The sequence below is a fragment of the Rhinolophus sinicus genome, chromosome 13, assembly GCF_057876585.1.
Source record: "Rhinolophus sinicus isolate RSI-liver-muscle chromosome 13, RSI-T2T, whole genome shotgun sequence".
Classification (NCBI taxonomy): domain Eukaryota; kingdom Metazoa; phylum Chordata; class Mammalia; order Chiroptera; family Rhinolophidae; genus Rhinolophus; species Rhinolophus sinicus.
Window position 1 is genome coordinate 17,363,809 of NC_142513.1, and position 13,777 is coordinate 17,377,585.

At 54.6% G+C, this 13,777-nt stretch overlaps 1 protein-coding gene across 1 annotated transcript; it reads right to left on the bottom strand.

The window, feature by feature from the left end:
* Nucleotides 1-7,109: 7,109 nt before the first annotated feature.
* SLC32A1 (solute carrier family 32 member 1) lies at nucleotides 7,110-12,261 on the bottom strand. Its single transcript, XM_019720156.3, has 2 exons — nucleotides 11,325-12,261; nucleotides 7,110-9,014 (listed from the first exon to the last, which is right to left on the bottom strand). The coding sequence occupies exons 1-2, from the start codon at nucleotides 11,715-11,717 to the stop codon at nucleotides 7,827-7,829; spliced, it is 1,581 nt and encodes a 526-aa protein (XP_019575715.1). The 5' UTR covers nucleotides 11,718-12,261; the 3' UTR covers nucleotides 7,110-7,826.
* Nucleotides 12,262-13,777: the final 1,516 nt, after the last annotated feature.

Sequence of the window (13,777 nt, forward strand, 5' to 3'; positions counted from 1 at the left end):
TAGTTACGTCGCCCTTACTCTCGCTGTCAGGGAAACTCAAACTCTGGGGTACAGTGTTAAATTTCTTGACCAGGGAGCTCGCTATGCAGGCGTGTTCACTTTGTGAAAATTCATCAAGGTGTCCACTTAATGATTTATGCACTTTTCCGCATGTATGTTGCATTTTATAATGCAATATAAAGTTTTAAAATACCTTTATTTATTAACTCCCACAGACTGTGCTCTCTCACTGAGACTTCAAATACTAAGAGACTGCTAATTGTTCCTCAACGTGTATATTCTTTCTTCCTTTCAGTGACATAACTCCCCCTCGTGGTTATCTAGCTTGATGTGATCATGACGCTAAGTTCTGGCCAATGGGGGTGGAACTGGAGGTCAGGTGGATACCCGCCCCCACCATTTTGGGCTCTAAAAAGACTGCGCACACGCTCCCCTGCCCCATTTCTCCGTTTCCACTGGCTAGGGGGATAACAAGAATTAGAGCAGGGCCTTGACTCTATCCTCCCAGCTCTGGAACACTTTGAGAGATAAAAGCAAGTTAATTATAAAAGGTGGCTCTGAATAAACATCCTTGGCAAGAGATGAGACCCCAAAACGTTCTCAAGAACCTCTATGAACACTTATAGGCCAGATTTGGAACTAGCCTACTGACAAAATCAAATTAAAAGCATTGCCTTTCAATACAAGCCTATTGTTTCATACACCTGAAGGTAATGTCATTATTAAGCCAAGAGAGCAGAGAAAAGCAGAACACAGAGGCCAGTAAATAAATATAAGTGAATGTAAGTTTAAAACTATATGTATACGAGTAATAATATGGAAAAAAATCACCATTATATAAATACTGTACACTTTAAGAAATGAGTGAAGGCAGTACAGTGTATAAGGAATTCCCTTTAAGAAATGGGGGGAGGGAACTAATACATATGCTTTTGCCTTTATTTTCATGCGGATGGACAAGAAACTAATAAAAGATTTTACCTGTAAAGAGATGGGACGAGGTGGGTGGGTCAGGTGTGAGAGACTATTTTACTGCATACTTTTTGATACACTTTTGATTTTTTAACCATGTAAATGTAATCTTGTCATAAAAAAAATAAGCCCTCTGTGTGGATGAGATAGAGTTCTTCACTCCCCTATAATAGGATTATACATCCATACCATCTGCCATGTAACTTTGTAGGGCCTGCCACTGTAAACATTGATATTGGTTTTGGCCACGTGAGTTGCTTTTAGCCAATAGACTATTCACCAAATGTAATCAAGCAGAGGCTTCAAATGCGCTTGTGTGGTTTAGGCTGCCCTGTTGCACTCTTGCTGTTTGTCATGAGAAGAACATGTCCAGAGTGTAAGAGCAGACCTGAACCCAAACTGCAGCCTGGACCCGAGTCCCGTTGACCTGCAACCTAAAGCTGAGCTGCCCCATGAACCCACGAACAAGAAAAATGTTTGTTCTTATAATCCACTGAAATTTTGGGGTTGCTCTGCAGCATTGTTGCTGGAGAAAACTGACAGATACACTAAATCAATGCTGTGCAAGTGGTACTTTCTGCCTTGATGCCAATGTTCTGCAATCTGTGATATCTCATGCAGTGGCCACTAACCACACGTGGCCACCTGAGTACTTGAAAGATGAGTAGTGCAACTGAGGAATTGAATTTTTGATTTTATATAATTTTAATTTACATTTAAATTTTTTTAAAAAGATTTTCTTGGGGAAGGGGAACAGGACTTTATTGGGGAACAATGTGTACTTCCAGGACTTTTTTCCAAGTCAAGTTGTTGTCCTTTCAATCTTAGTTGTGTAGGGTGCCGTTCAGCTTCAAGTTGTCCTTTCAGTCTTAGTTGTGGAGGGCACAACTCAGCTCCAGGTCCAGGTCCGTTGCTAGTTGCAGGGGCCCAGCCCCACCATCCCTTGCGGGACTCGAACCAGCAACCTTGTGGTTGGGAGGACGCGCTCCAACCAACTGAGCCATCAGGGAGCTCAGCAGCAGGTCAGCTCAAGGTGCCGTGTTCAATCTTAGTTGCCGGGGGCAGAGCCCACCATCCCTTGTGGGACTCAAGGAATTGAACTGGAAACCTGTGGTTGAGAGCCCACTGGCCCATGTGGGACTTGAATCGGCAGCCTTCGGAACCAGCAGCCTTCGGAGTTAGGAGCATGGAGCTCTAACCGCCTGAGCCACCGGGCCGGCCCCCCATTTAAATTTAACCACATGTGGCTAGTGGCGACTCTGTCGCACAACACACCACTAGACAAAAGCTACTGCTGAGATTATTTGCTCATGAAAATTATTAGAAGAAAATATATCAGAAGCCTACAGTATTAGTTTCTTAGGTCTTCCATAACAAAGTAGCACAAACTGAAATGGATTTTAAAGAAAACAAAATTGTATTCTCTCACAGTTCTCGATGCTAGAAGTCCAAAATCAAAGCATCAGCAGGGCCATGCTCTCTGAAAGCTGTACGAGAGAATCTGTTCCATGCCTTTTTCTTAGCTTCTGGTTTTGCTGGCAATCGTTGCCTTGCCTTGTAGACAAAACTCCATTCTCTGCTTCTATTATCATGTGGCATGATCCCTGTTTGTGTCTCTCTTTGTATCTCTTTTCCTCTTCTTGTAAGAACACCGGTCATATTGGGTAAAGGGTCCCTCCTGCTTCACTATGACCTCATCTTAACTAATTACATCCATGCACCTGCAACAACCCTATTTCCAAATAAGGTCATAGTCACAGGGACCAAGGATTAGGATTTCAACATATCTTTTTAAGAGAGATACAGTTCAACCAATAACACCTACTGAGTTTTGAGGGAGTTGTATTGCCAAGAAAACACAAGCCTGGACTCAAAAATTCTGTATGTATTTGACCCCTAACGAAACTCTAGGATCCCAAACCTGCACCAGGAGGAAGCCAGTATGGCAGCTGTGCAACCCCAAGGAAATACTCTCCAAGACACTCAGGAGGATAATAAATAAGAAAGAACTTCTCAGAGGGCAAAGACAAGAGTCACTGAGAACAATGGACAAAGGAGGTCTGTCTGGAAAGGAGACGCAGAGATTTCTGAGAACTTACTCCATTGACAGGGCACGGAATCCATAAATTCCTGCCCAGCACAATTTGATCTTTGCTATAAACCACTGACTGCTGTGTGGGGAGCTTTAAAAATGCTTATGCCTGGGTCCTATCCCCAGAGTTTCTGATTTCACTGTATGGGGTGAAACCTGGGCATGGGGAGCTTCATAATCACCCCAGGTGATTATAGTAGAAAGCAAAATTTGAGCATCAGTGCTGCAGGGTGTTGCAACTCAAGTGTGGCTTGCAGCCCAGGAGTTTCAGCATGACCTGGGGACTTGTTAGAAATGCAGAATCTCAATCCAAACCTGTAGGAGTAAAACTAATCTCCCACGCCTTACCTCACACCCAGGGCCAGAATTGGCATAAGGCAAGAGAGGCATTTGCTTAGAGAGCAAGATTTATGGGGATGCAAAATATTCAACAAGTGGGGCCGGCCTGAGCTGAGCGGCCTTGAGCTGAGCGGCCTTGAGCTGAGCGGCCGATGAGCTCCTGGATGGCTCAGTTGGTTGGAGCGCATCCTCTCAACCACAAGGTTGCCAGTTCGACTCCCGCAAGGGACGGTGGGCTGCGCCCCCTGCAACTAGCAATGGCAACTGGACCTGGAGCTGAGCTGCGCCCACCACAACTAAGACTGAAAAGATAACAACTTGAAGCTGAACGGCACCCTCCACAACTAAGATTGAAAGGACAACTTGACTTGAGAAAAGTCCTGAAAGTACACACTGTTCCCCAATAAAGTCCTGTTTAAAAAAAATTCAACAAGCAAGATAACATTTTGTTGGATAGTTTTTAAACACCAAAATTCAGAAGTGAATGATGGTGTTCAAAGTAACACAGTGAACAAAATAATAAAATTGGCAATAAAGACAGGATTGATATTGCTGACATTTCCTCTGGCCTCAGACCCACTGCGGCTGAGCATAGCACTGCTACTGGCTGTACACTATCTGAATGTCACTGTTACTGATCCCGCACGCTTAAGTACTTGGGAGGGAAATATACTGATGTCTGCAACTTCGAAATGCATTTTAAAACACGGTGGATTCTTGAATGGATAGATGGATAGCGTCATAAAACGTTAATTGTTCAATCTAGGTGGTGAGTGTATAGGCGTTCAGCATAGAATTCTTTCATTTTTTTCTGTATGTTTGAAAATTTTCATAATGTTGAAGAAAAAAAAAATTAAGAGCAGTGGGAAGGACACCCAAAGCTGGTTCCTGGGGTCAAACCACCTCTATCTACCCTCCCCCAACCCCTGGATGTCCAGGCTGAGTTCCCCACCATGCTCGCCCTCACTCAGTGAAGACTGAGCCCTCAGGCCAGCTTGTCCCACCCTTGACTAAAGCCTCTCTCTGACCCTTCCCCTTGAGAGCCCCCTTCTCCTCCTCTAGAAAGGCCTGGACACTCTCCACTTCCTGACTGGTAACCATGGAGGCTGCTTGGCTCCCTGCCTTCCTCCAAGACCCGTAAGTGGGGAACATAGTCCCTGGGGGTAGAATATGTTATTTAACAAAACATGTTTTATATATAATATCCTCCTATGTTTAGGGGGGAAAAACAATCAAAAGCCCTCTTTTAATATATGGAGGACCTGAGATAAAGCACTAGAAATAAGCAATAATTATCAACTGGACGGAGGTGGTAGCAGGAGGCAAGAAGCATTTAGGAACCTGGGATGAGCATGAAAGAGTTTACCCCAATTCTAAAGGTGAACCGTGACGTCCCGCAGCTTGCGCTCTCGCCGCTGGGGGGCGAGGCAGGGCCGTCTCGGGACCTGCTGGCGGCGCTCCTGGGATCCCCCCCGGGGACAGGTGTCTGGGTGATTCCGGGCCGGGGTCCTAGGGCACTGGGCGGAATGCACCGACACACGGCAGCTGAGGACGCCAGTGGGAACAGCTTATAAGGGTCCGCCGAGCGTCAAGGCAGGACTCGCGGTAAGAACTGCAGGGGACTGATGGGAACCTGGGGACTTGAGGTGACTTTTCTCTCTCCTCCTCAGTTCGACCCCCGAATGAATCTTGCCTGGCCTGTCCTGGGACTCCGACAGCAAGCTCACCGCAGACCAGAGGAGAGCGTAGGAGTTCTTCCTTTCAAATTCCATCCATGCATTTTGTTGTTGGGGGAAAGCGTGTGGACGGGTCCCATCTATTCCCGCTCCCTGTTTCTCCCCGCAGCGAGTTGGCGGATGGGTGTCCCGACGAGTCTGTAGCGCTTCCCTTGGGGCGCTAGGAGGCTGGCTCTTCCGCCCTTGCCATCCTCAGGACACGCGCGGGGAACTCGAGCTCCTGCAAGCTGAGCACAAAGCCCGGAACCGGGATGACGTGGAGCGGAGCCAGGCGAGTCCGCGGAGGTGGCAGCTGCCAGTGTCTCATTTGTCCTTTTAAAGACGGGAAGGACCGAGCTGGTGCAGCGTGACGCTCCTACCTCCCCTTCCGTGGCAAACGCCCGGGCTTTTTCAGAAGGCTGCACACCGTGCTCGGACTCAGAGCGCACCCCAGGGTCCAAGGATCCGATGAGGAAGAGTGGGAGGCGGGGCAGGCGGAGGAATGGTCAGCGCCCCAAGCCTGGAGACCTCAGAGAGCGTACGGGCCTGGAAACTGAGGCTCCTCTGGCGAGCTCCGGATCCTGAACGCACGACAATAGTGACAAAGGGGCCTTAGGGGAATGACAGCAGACATCTCAAGTGGCCCGTTTAAACCGTCAGAGCCGCGGACCGCCGAGGCGACCGGATCTTATCCCCTTTCCGCTCCCACTCCCATTCGGCGACTGCGATGTCCCCTCAGTTGCGGGCATGCTCACACGGAGACTCTGCACACACACGCACGTACACACATTCATTAAGGCTCTCACAAGACACAAGGATAGCCTCCCCCACCCACACGCGTATCTCCAAAGAGGCGCGCGCTCTCTCACACGCGCACACACACCTACGCCCATCGCAGTCCGCAGGGAGAAACGGATACCGTACTTCGGCATTCTCTCGGTTTTCTCTCGTGCATCTGGAGAAATCGTTCCAAACGGGCCTCAGCCAAGGTGGTGAAGACCAAGAACCTCCAGCAGTGAGCGAGGACTCCGGGAACTGCCCAGCTTTCTTGCGCTCCCGGATCCCACCTGGAAAGACGCTTTCCAACCGTTCCGGAACTGTCGTTCCTGGAGGCAGCTCTAGTGGTGCCCCTGGAGTCGGGTCTGCACACACGAAAGGACTGGATCCTCTGGGGAATTCAAGTCAGCACATTCTCAAACAGGCTGTACAAAAAAAGGGGATACCGGGGCCCAAATGGCTCAGGGCTGATTCTAAACAGCCAGGTCTCTCCAATGCGACTGTGAAACCTCAGCCTGGGCTTGGGAGCAGGCAGGGAGTTCTCCAGGGTGAGAGATGCCTGCGAGGCCAGGTGCCAGGTTCGCATCTAGCCCTAGGTACCCCTGGGACGACACAACCTGCTGCTGACTCCTTTAAGGCTCTCTTTACAATTGGCAGTCATGTTGTGAATTTCTGTGTGTCCTTGTTTATTGCCTGTCTCTCTACTAGACTGTAAGCTCCAGGCAGGGCTGAATTTGTTTCTCCTGGAACCCAGCATCAGCCCAGTTCTGATGGCCTGTCTATAAATAGTCATTGAACAAATGTGTAGGGATTTTGTACATAAATAAAAACTTTTTTCTTTCTTTTCCTTTCTTTTTTTTTTTTTTTTAGAATTGGAGGTTGAGAGCATCCACCACGTTCTCAGATGGATCCAACTCCCTGGGAGAGACTCCAAACAAAAGTCCTGGCGGCTGAGAGGCCCAGGCCAGTAGGGAAAACTAGTCCTTCCCGAGTCCCCCAAGCACCTTCAGAGCCTCCCCTTGGTGTAGACCAACATCCTTTTTCCTCCCTGAAGCTTTCCCCGGACCCTTTAACTACATACAGCTGCTCCTTCCACTCCCACCTGCTTCACCAAGCCGACCAGAGCCTCCCTCCCCACCCCCCACCGCCCGCCCCCAGCCAGCGAGCGCAGGGATCCCCGCGGGTTCCAAACGCATAACTGACACGAGACCGCGCACACCTTTGTTTCTTTATTTGCGGATATAATTATGTACCGCACTCTAAAGTAGAGATAGATTTTTTTTCTGATATACATTTCATCTTATTCACCACGAGCACACCACACGCACAGTAGAACAGTTCCACAACCTGATAAATTGCACAAGATGAGTTTGGATTCCTGAAAACCGGCAAGCAAGCCGGCCCCGTCGCGGCTTTTGGCCTCCCCGCTTCAACGAAGGAAATCTCCCATCCGAAACGGATTTCCCGGCCAGCCTTTCCCGCTGCAGGGTTGAAATGTCTCCGGAATGGGAAGCGCTCTTGCTGGAAATGGCTGGACGCTGCAGGTTCCGAGCACTGGATGGCTGTGAAATGTCCCCCCAAGGTCAAGTTCCTGCGCCTGCGAGCTGCGGCCCCCTCTCCCTCTCTTCCTACGTCCCTCGGTGGCAGGGACCAAAGAGTCGGGGCCCCTCCTGGAAGGACAGATAACCCTGCCCAAAAATTCATCCCCGCCTCCCCCGAAACTAGGGTGTTGTGGAAAAGAAAGGACAATAGAAACGCAGACGCGATGGATTGTGGATCCCTATCCCCTCCCACCCCCCACCCCCAAGAATCAGAAACTAGGAACCAGAGATGTTTAAAGCTTGGCTTCCCAAGCGCGGCGGCAGGGCACACGGGGCTGGTGGGGGTGGGAGGGTGGGTAGAGGGAAGAGCGCGGGAGCTTGCCCTCCGCCCTAGTCCTCCGCGTTGGTTCGGTAGGCCTCGATGAGGCCCTCGAGTGAGTGCACGAAGCCGGACACGCTGCAGATACCGCCGATGACGAAGATGGCGACGTCGAAAAAGACTTGGTGCCACAGCAGCTTGCGCCAGAGCAGGCGCAGGTGGAAGAGGCTGGGCAGCAGGAAGCAGAGGCCGGCGCCCGTGAGGCTGCCGGTGAGGCCCATGAGCAGCGCAAAGTGCGGCACATAGATGGCCATGAGCAGCGTGAAGACCACCAGCGCGCAGCGCAGCGTCAGCCCCCAGGACTTGAGGCGGCCGTCGCCGCCGTAGCAGGCGGGGAAGAAGGCGCGGCTACCTTCCTGGAAGAGCGACTTCTCCAGAACCTCCACAGCAGCGAAGAAGGGCAGCGGGTAGGATAACAGCGCCTTGGCCACCAGGAAGATGTTGACCACGGCGCGGATGGAGCCAGGCAAGTTATCCGTGATGACCTCCTTGGTCTCGTCCGCCCAGGTGAGGTAGGCCACGAGCGCGAAGAGGCCTTTGAGCACGCAGGCGGCGATGTGCGTCCAGTTCATCATGCAGTGGAACTCGCTGGGCTGATGCATGTTGCCCTCCAGCGAAGGCAGGAAGATCTGCGACGTGTAGCTGAACACGATGATGCCAATGGAGATAGGAAACTTCTTGACGTCGATATAGAACTTGACCTTCTCCCAGGCCCAGTCGCGCGCTCGCGACAGGCAGTAGGCGATGACCAGGATGTTGATGACGAAGTGAGCCAACGTGCACAGCAGGCTGAATTTGGACACGGCCTTGAGATTCTTAAGGAAGGCGCAGGGCAGCAGCACGGCCGTGGCGATGATCGACCAGGACTTCTGCGAAACGGGCAGCCCCGGGAAGCTGTTGTACATGAGGTTGCCGCTCACCACCACGTACAGGATGCAAGTCATCACCAGCTCGATGATCTGCGCCACGTTCACCACGCGGCCGCCCAACGTGGGGAAGCGCGGAGCGCAGCACGCGTTGGCGATGGCCACGTACGAGTCCCGCACGCGCACCACCTCGCCGTCCTCGTTCTCCTCGTACAAGCACGCGATGAGGATCTTGCCGGTGTAGCAGCACACCACGGCGGCGAAGATGATTAGGAACAATCCCAGGTAGCCGCCGTGCAGGATGGCGTAGGGCAGGCCCAGCACGAACATTCCCTGCGGAGCGAAGAGGCAACAAGACCCGGAGCTCAGCTGGTGCCGCCTGGGAAGAGGGGGCCTGAGGGCCTGGTTTAAGGCTGTAGCCGGAAGGGGGCGCTAAGGATTGTGAGCCCTGGGCCTAAGCGGCTGGGAGGAGAGGTGAAGGGTGGGCTGGAAAGGGGGTGGAAGGAGGGTTAATGGGGAGCCTAGGTGTTGAGTCGGAGATGGAGAGGGAGGTGTTTAAGGACAGGACACATAAGGAAAGACACGCTAATGGCTGGGGGGGGGGTCGGGAGGGGGCTGAGTGTGAGGTCAAGCCACAGAAGAGAAGGGGAATGTGGAGATACTCCAGGATGTTTCCTCGGGACAGAATCAGAAGTGGGGACGCTGAAGGAGGCGAGAAGGTGCTGGAAGGGGTGTGGCCAGAAAGGACTCTGAGAAAGCTGGGCCTGAGTCACTTGGACGAGGGAGCACGGGATTTCAGGTAGGGCTGCAACGGTGGTGCTGGAAAGCTAATGCGGGAAACTCGGGTGCCCAAAAGCCGAATCAGAAAAGGAAACATTAAAGGCTGGAGTGGCAGGGAGAAGAGAGGGTAGAGAGGAAGAGGAGCTGGGTGCTGGGCGAGCCACCGGGAAGCAAGAACTGAGGGAACCTGAGGATGTTTGCGAAGGGCTCTAAGTGGTGAGGCCAGAGGCGCGGAGAGAGGAGGCAGGGTTGGAGGTAGGGAGCCTTGGGGCACGGCAGGAGTAGGGTCGGAGGGGCCGCGCCCTAAGAAGGGGATTAAGTGGTAGGGTAGAGGCAAGCACAAGTGGCCTACAGGGAAAGCTCCAGTTATGCGTGAAAAGCTGAATCAAGCGGGATTCTGTAACCAGAACCAGCGGGATCCAGCGGGCAGAGCTATGGAAGGAGGTTTAGAATCCATATGGGGAAGAAAAGCTAACGAAATCCAGGGTTTCCGAATCCTGCAGGCCTGCAGCCTCTTGCCCTGGCCTCCCTCCCCGCCTACGAAACGGGGTCTTCAAAGACGCTCTGGGCGAAGGCTCAGATTGAAACCGAGGCAGCAGCGGCCGCGAGTCCCTGATTCCGCAGGGCCGTCTGCCCGGCTCTGGAGCGGGAGGCGCCTCGGGTCAGGCCACTTGGTACGCAGGGCCCTGCGAAGCCCCCGCAGAGCCCGGGTCCCTAAGCAACCTCGCCGCGGCCTCTCGCTCCTGGGAAACCTACGTTGTGCGCCCCAACGGCCGTGAGCTCCGGGGACGCCGCGGGCACCAAGCCGCAGGGCCTAGGGGCGCCTTGGGCTGAGGCCTCCTCCGCTCCGCAAGCCGCGGCCTACCCGCCCGGGTCAGCTCCCTGGGTCGTTGTGCAGACTTCAAACCCAATCCGGGAGGAGTCCGGCGCCGCCTGGTGGGGAGTGGGGGGGTGGGCGTTGAGAATAAGGGTGAGGGGGTGGCGGGCCATTCAGAGCATCTGCAGGTGGCTTCACCAGGGTCACCTGCAGAGGAGCTAATCTCTTCTTTGCGGTGTAGCCGGGATTTCGGACAAGAGGGGTGAATCTGAACATAGGCTGATGTTCCATGGACCATATGTCTGTGTGGGCACATGCGTGTACGTATGCTTGTGTACACCTGTATTTCCCCAACAGGGCTGTACCTGAGAGAGCGGGTTGGGTCCTTTCTGCATGAGTCTGTGCATGTGTGTGTGTTACGTTCAAATGGGTCTCTGTGTTTGTGTGTTTGGTATGTACAGGTATGTGCGGGAGGTGTAGGGACGAGGAAGGTGCATTTGAGGATAATCCTGTGGTCTATATATAGTTGCATGTCAAGTACACCTGTAACCGACGTTTGTTCGTGGGGGAAGCGGGCTGTGGGCATATGTGCCTGCCTATATACGTGCGCGCGTGTATATGCGTGTGTGTCGGGGGGAGGAGACTCCCAGCTCAGCGAATTTCCCCTCGCAGTTCCTCCCGAAAATGAAGCTGTGAGTCCATTCCGGAGTCCCAGACAATACCACTGCCTACAATCCTGATTTTCTTTCTCCCTCTCCCCTCCCCATTCCCCTCCTCCGGTTTCCCTCCCTTTTGCAGGGTCTCAGGGCAGGTGTTTCTGACCGAACCAAAGCAAAGCCTTCCTGCGTCTGGGGCCTCCGGAGGTGGTGCGGATCATGGAGGGAGACACCGCCTGGGGGCGTAGATCTCCACGCAGAGCTGGGAGGGATGGGGGAAGGGGAGATCCCAGGTGTGGGAGCGGGTAGAGCCGCGTACGCAGAGCTGGAGGGCGGGGGATGGGGGTGGGTGGGGTGGGGAGGAGGCAGAGCTGGGAATCCCGCGCTCACCTGGATAGCATTGGTCACGTTCCAGCCCGCCTCCCACGCCGTGATCTTGGGTTTGTCGTGACCCCCGAACTCGCCACCAGCCCCCACGGCCTGGTCCTTGGAACCCGAGGGCGGCAGGGGTGCCCCATCGCCGCGCTGGTAATGGATGTCTCCCTCGACGGGCGGTTCTGTGCCCTCTTCCCCGCAAGGCTCGCCCTCGGTTTTCAGGATGTCCATCTGCAGTCCTTGACGGTGCTCAAAGTCGAGGTCGTCGCAGTGCGCGAAGCCCACCGCCTCTTCATCCGTGGCCGCCTGAAAACCCATCCTGGCGAACATGCCGCTCACCTTGGCTTGGGATTTGTTGGACACGGACGTGGCCACATTGGACAGCTTGCTGCGGAGCAGGGTGGCCATGGCGGCGGCGGGGACCAAGGGAAGGACAGAAGGGGCTGGGAGCGCGGGGGACGCGCGGCGAGGCGGCGAGGGCCAGGGGGGCACGAAGCCGCTATCTTCGCTCGCTTTCCCCACGGCGCCCCGGGGCGCTCTGGCTCATGACCCTCTCGGCTGGCGTTGGAGGCTCGCTTCGGGTCGACCCGGCGGGCGGGAAGCGGGGCTGGCGGAGCGGTGGTGGTGAGTGCACTGCGGAGCTGCCGCGGGGTGCGGGCTGGGCTGCGGAGGGCGGCGGCGGCAGCGGCGGCGTCAGAGCCGCTACGCGAAGCTGGTGCGGCGCCCCCACCCGTGCGCAGCCCAATACGCTCCCGCCTCTCGGAATCAGGCGGGGGGGGGGGGGGCAGGATGGGGAGGGGGAAACACCCGCAGGCAGGGGGCGGGAAGAGGGGGCAAGGGGAAGAGAAAGGGGGCACGGAGGGACTCGGGAGAATTGAGAGGGGGCAGAAGGCTGCCCAAGGGAAGGCAGCGGGAGGGAGCGTACGAAGAAGGGGTGCGGAGGGCCGGGTGGGGGCTGGAGTGCTGCATTTCTGGGGGAGGTGCTAAGCTCCAATCCTGGCCCTTCCCACCTCACAGCCGCAGGAAGGGAGGGGGGAGCGTGCTGACTCCCGCGGTCCTGCGTCCTCGATTTCCCCCTTCAGAGTCTGGGAGCCTTTCGGCCCCCAGATCCTCTGGCGAAGGACCGGTCTAGACAACCTGAAAGGCAGCAGGACAGCAGGCAGCTGTCTCGGGCAGCGCGGGCCGTCTGGGCGTCGATCTCTCTCCATGGCACCCATCAGTGGCACTTAAACCTGGCCGTAAGCCCACCTTGAAGGCTGAAGTGTCCGGCATGGACCAATCTAAAGAGCCCCGGCCTCGGTCACTGGGGCTTTTTCTGCCCGTCCTTGGACGCCGCGATGGAAGCGATTCTGCGGGTCGTTCTCCACCTTCCGCTCTTCAAATGTGTGCAGAATAGAAGCGAAAGGTTGGCTTTTCGCTTTCTTTTCGTTTGAGGGGTCTGGAAGGAGGCAGGACTTGGTGAGGGCACCTCTCGACAGCCTCGTGATGGGTCTGCGAAAGCGGGTGCAGCCAGTGTCCCGCGCGGAGGAAAGACGCGCTGGGCGCAGAGGCGCGCAGTGCGTTTCGGCCCTGCTCGCAGGGCGGCCGCCGGGGCAGTGAAAACCTAGACTGTTTCTGTTGAGTGGGGCGCGTGTGTTCCCGTGCAAGATTAAGAGACAAAGATTGATATTGTATCAGGTAATGCTGCGGGCTGGATCTGAGTGCACTCTCAGGGTGAGATTTGGTAGCCGTGTTTATTCTATACATGTGTAGTTTTGTGCACATTTAAGCCTGTGCGTGTGCAGAGCTTGCATGCTGGATTTCGTGTGTATACCTTAATGTGTTTCCGAATGGGTTGCCTGCGCTTTTGCCTGTGTGAGTCCTTTCGTAGTTGCATCTTGGTGCGGTCCGCTGCGCCGGATGGGTCCCGGCATGTGTTTCCCAGCTGGGCTCCCGCCCAGACCTCTCCTAAGCAGTAAATAGCAGCGCTTGCTACCTGACTGTCCCAGCCCAGGTGTAGGAAGACTAGAGGCTGTGACCAGGGTTGGCGTGGGGTGGGGAGAATCTGAAGAAAGGAAAAGGGCCTCTCAGCCTCCCCCGTGCCCAGGCCCTGACTCTCTGAGAACCCCAGTCTCCTCCTCCACTGCAGGATTTCTAGATTAGCTCAGGTCAGCGCGCAAGTAGGGCGGCCTGAGGGCTTTGACCAGCGAGTTGGAGCTGCCAAGTTAAGTCAGGCTTCCCCTCTTCCCCCACCACCAGTCTCTCAGAAGCTCCTTTCCAGTTAGGGAACTTCGCCACATTGGACAGAGATGTTCCTAATTCTACCCCAGTATAGAAATACCCCTAAAATTCCCCCAAAGAGCCTTCCTGGCAGAAACCCTACCCCTAACCTGAGGATACCCGCCCCCCCCAGCCACTATGACAAGGAAAGCTCTCCATCCAGCCCTTCCCCAAACGCAGACCCTCAGAATCATGATAGGACTCAGAAC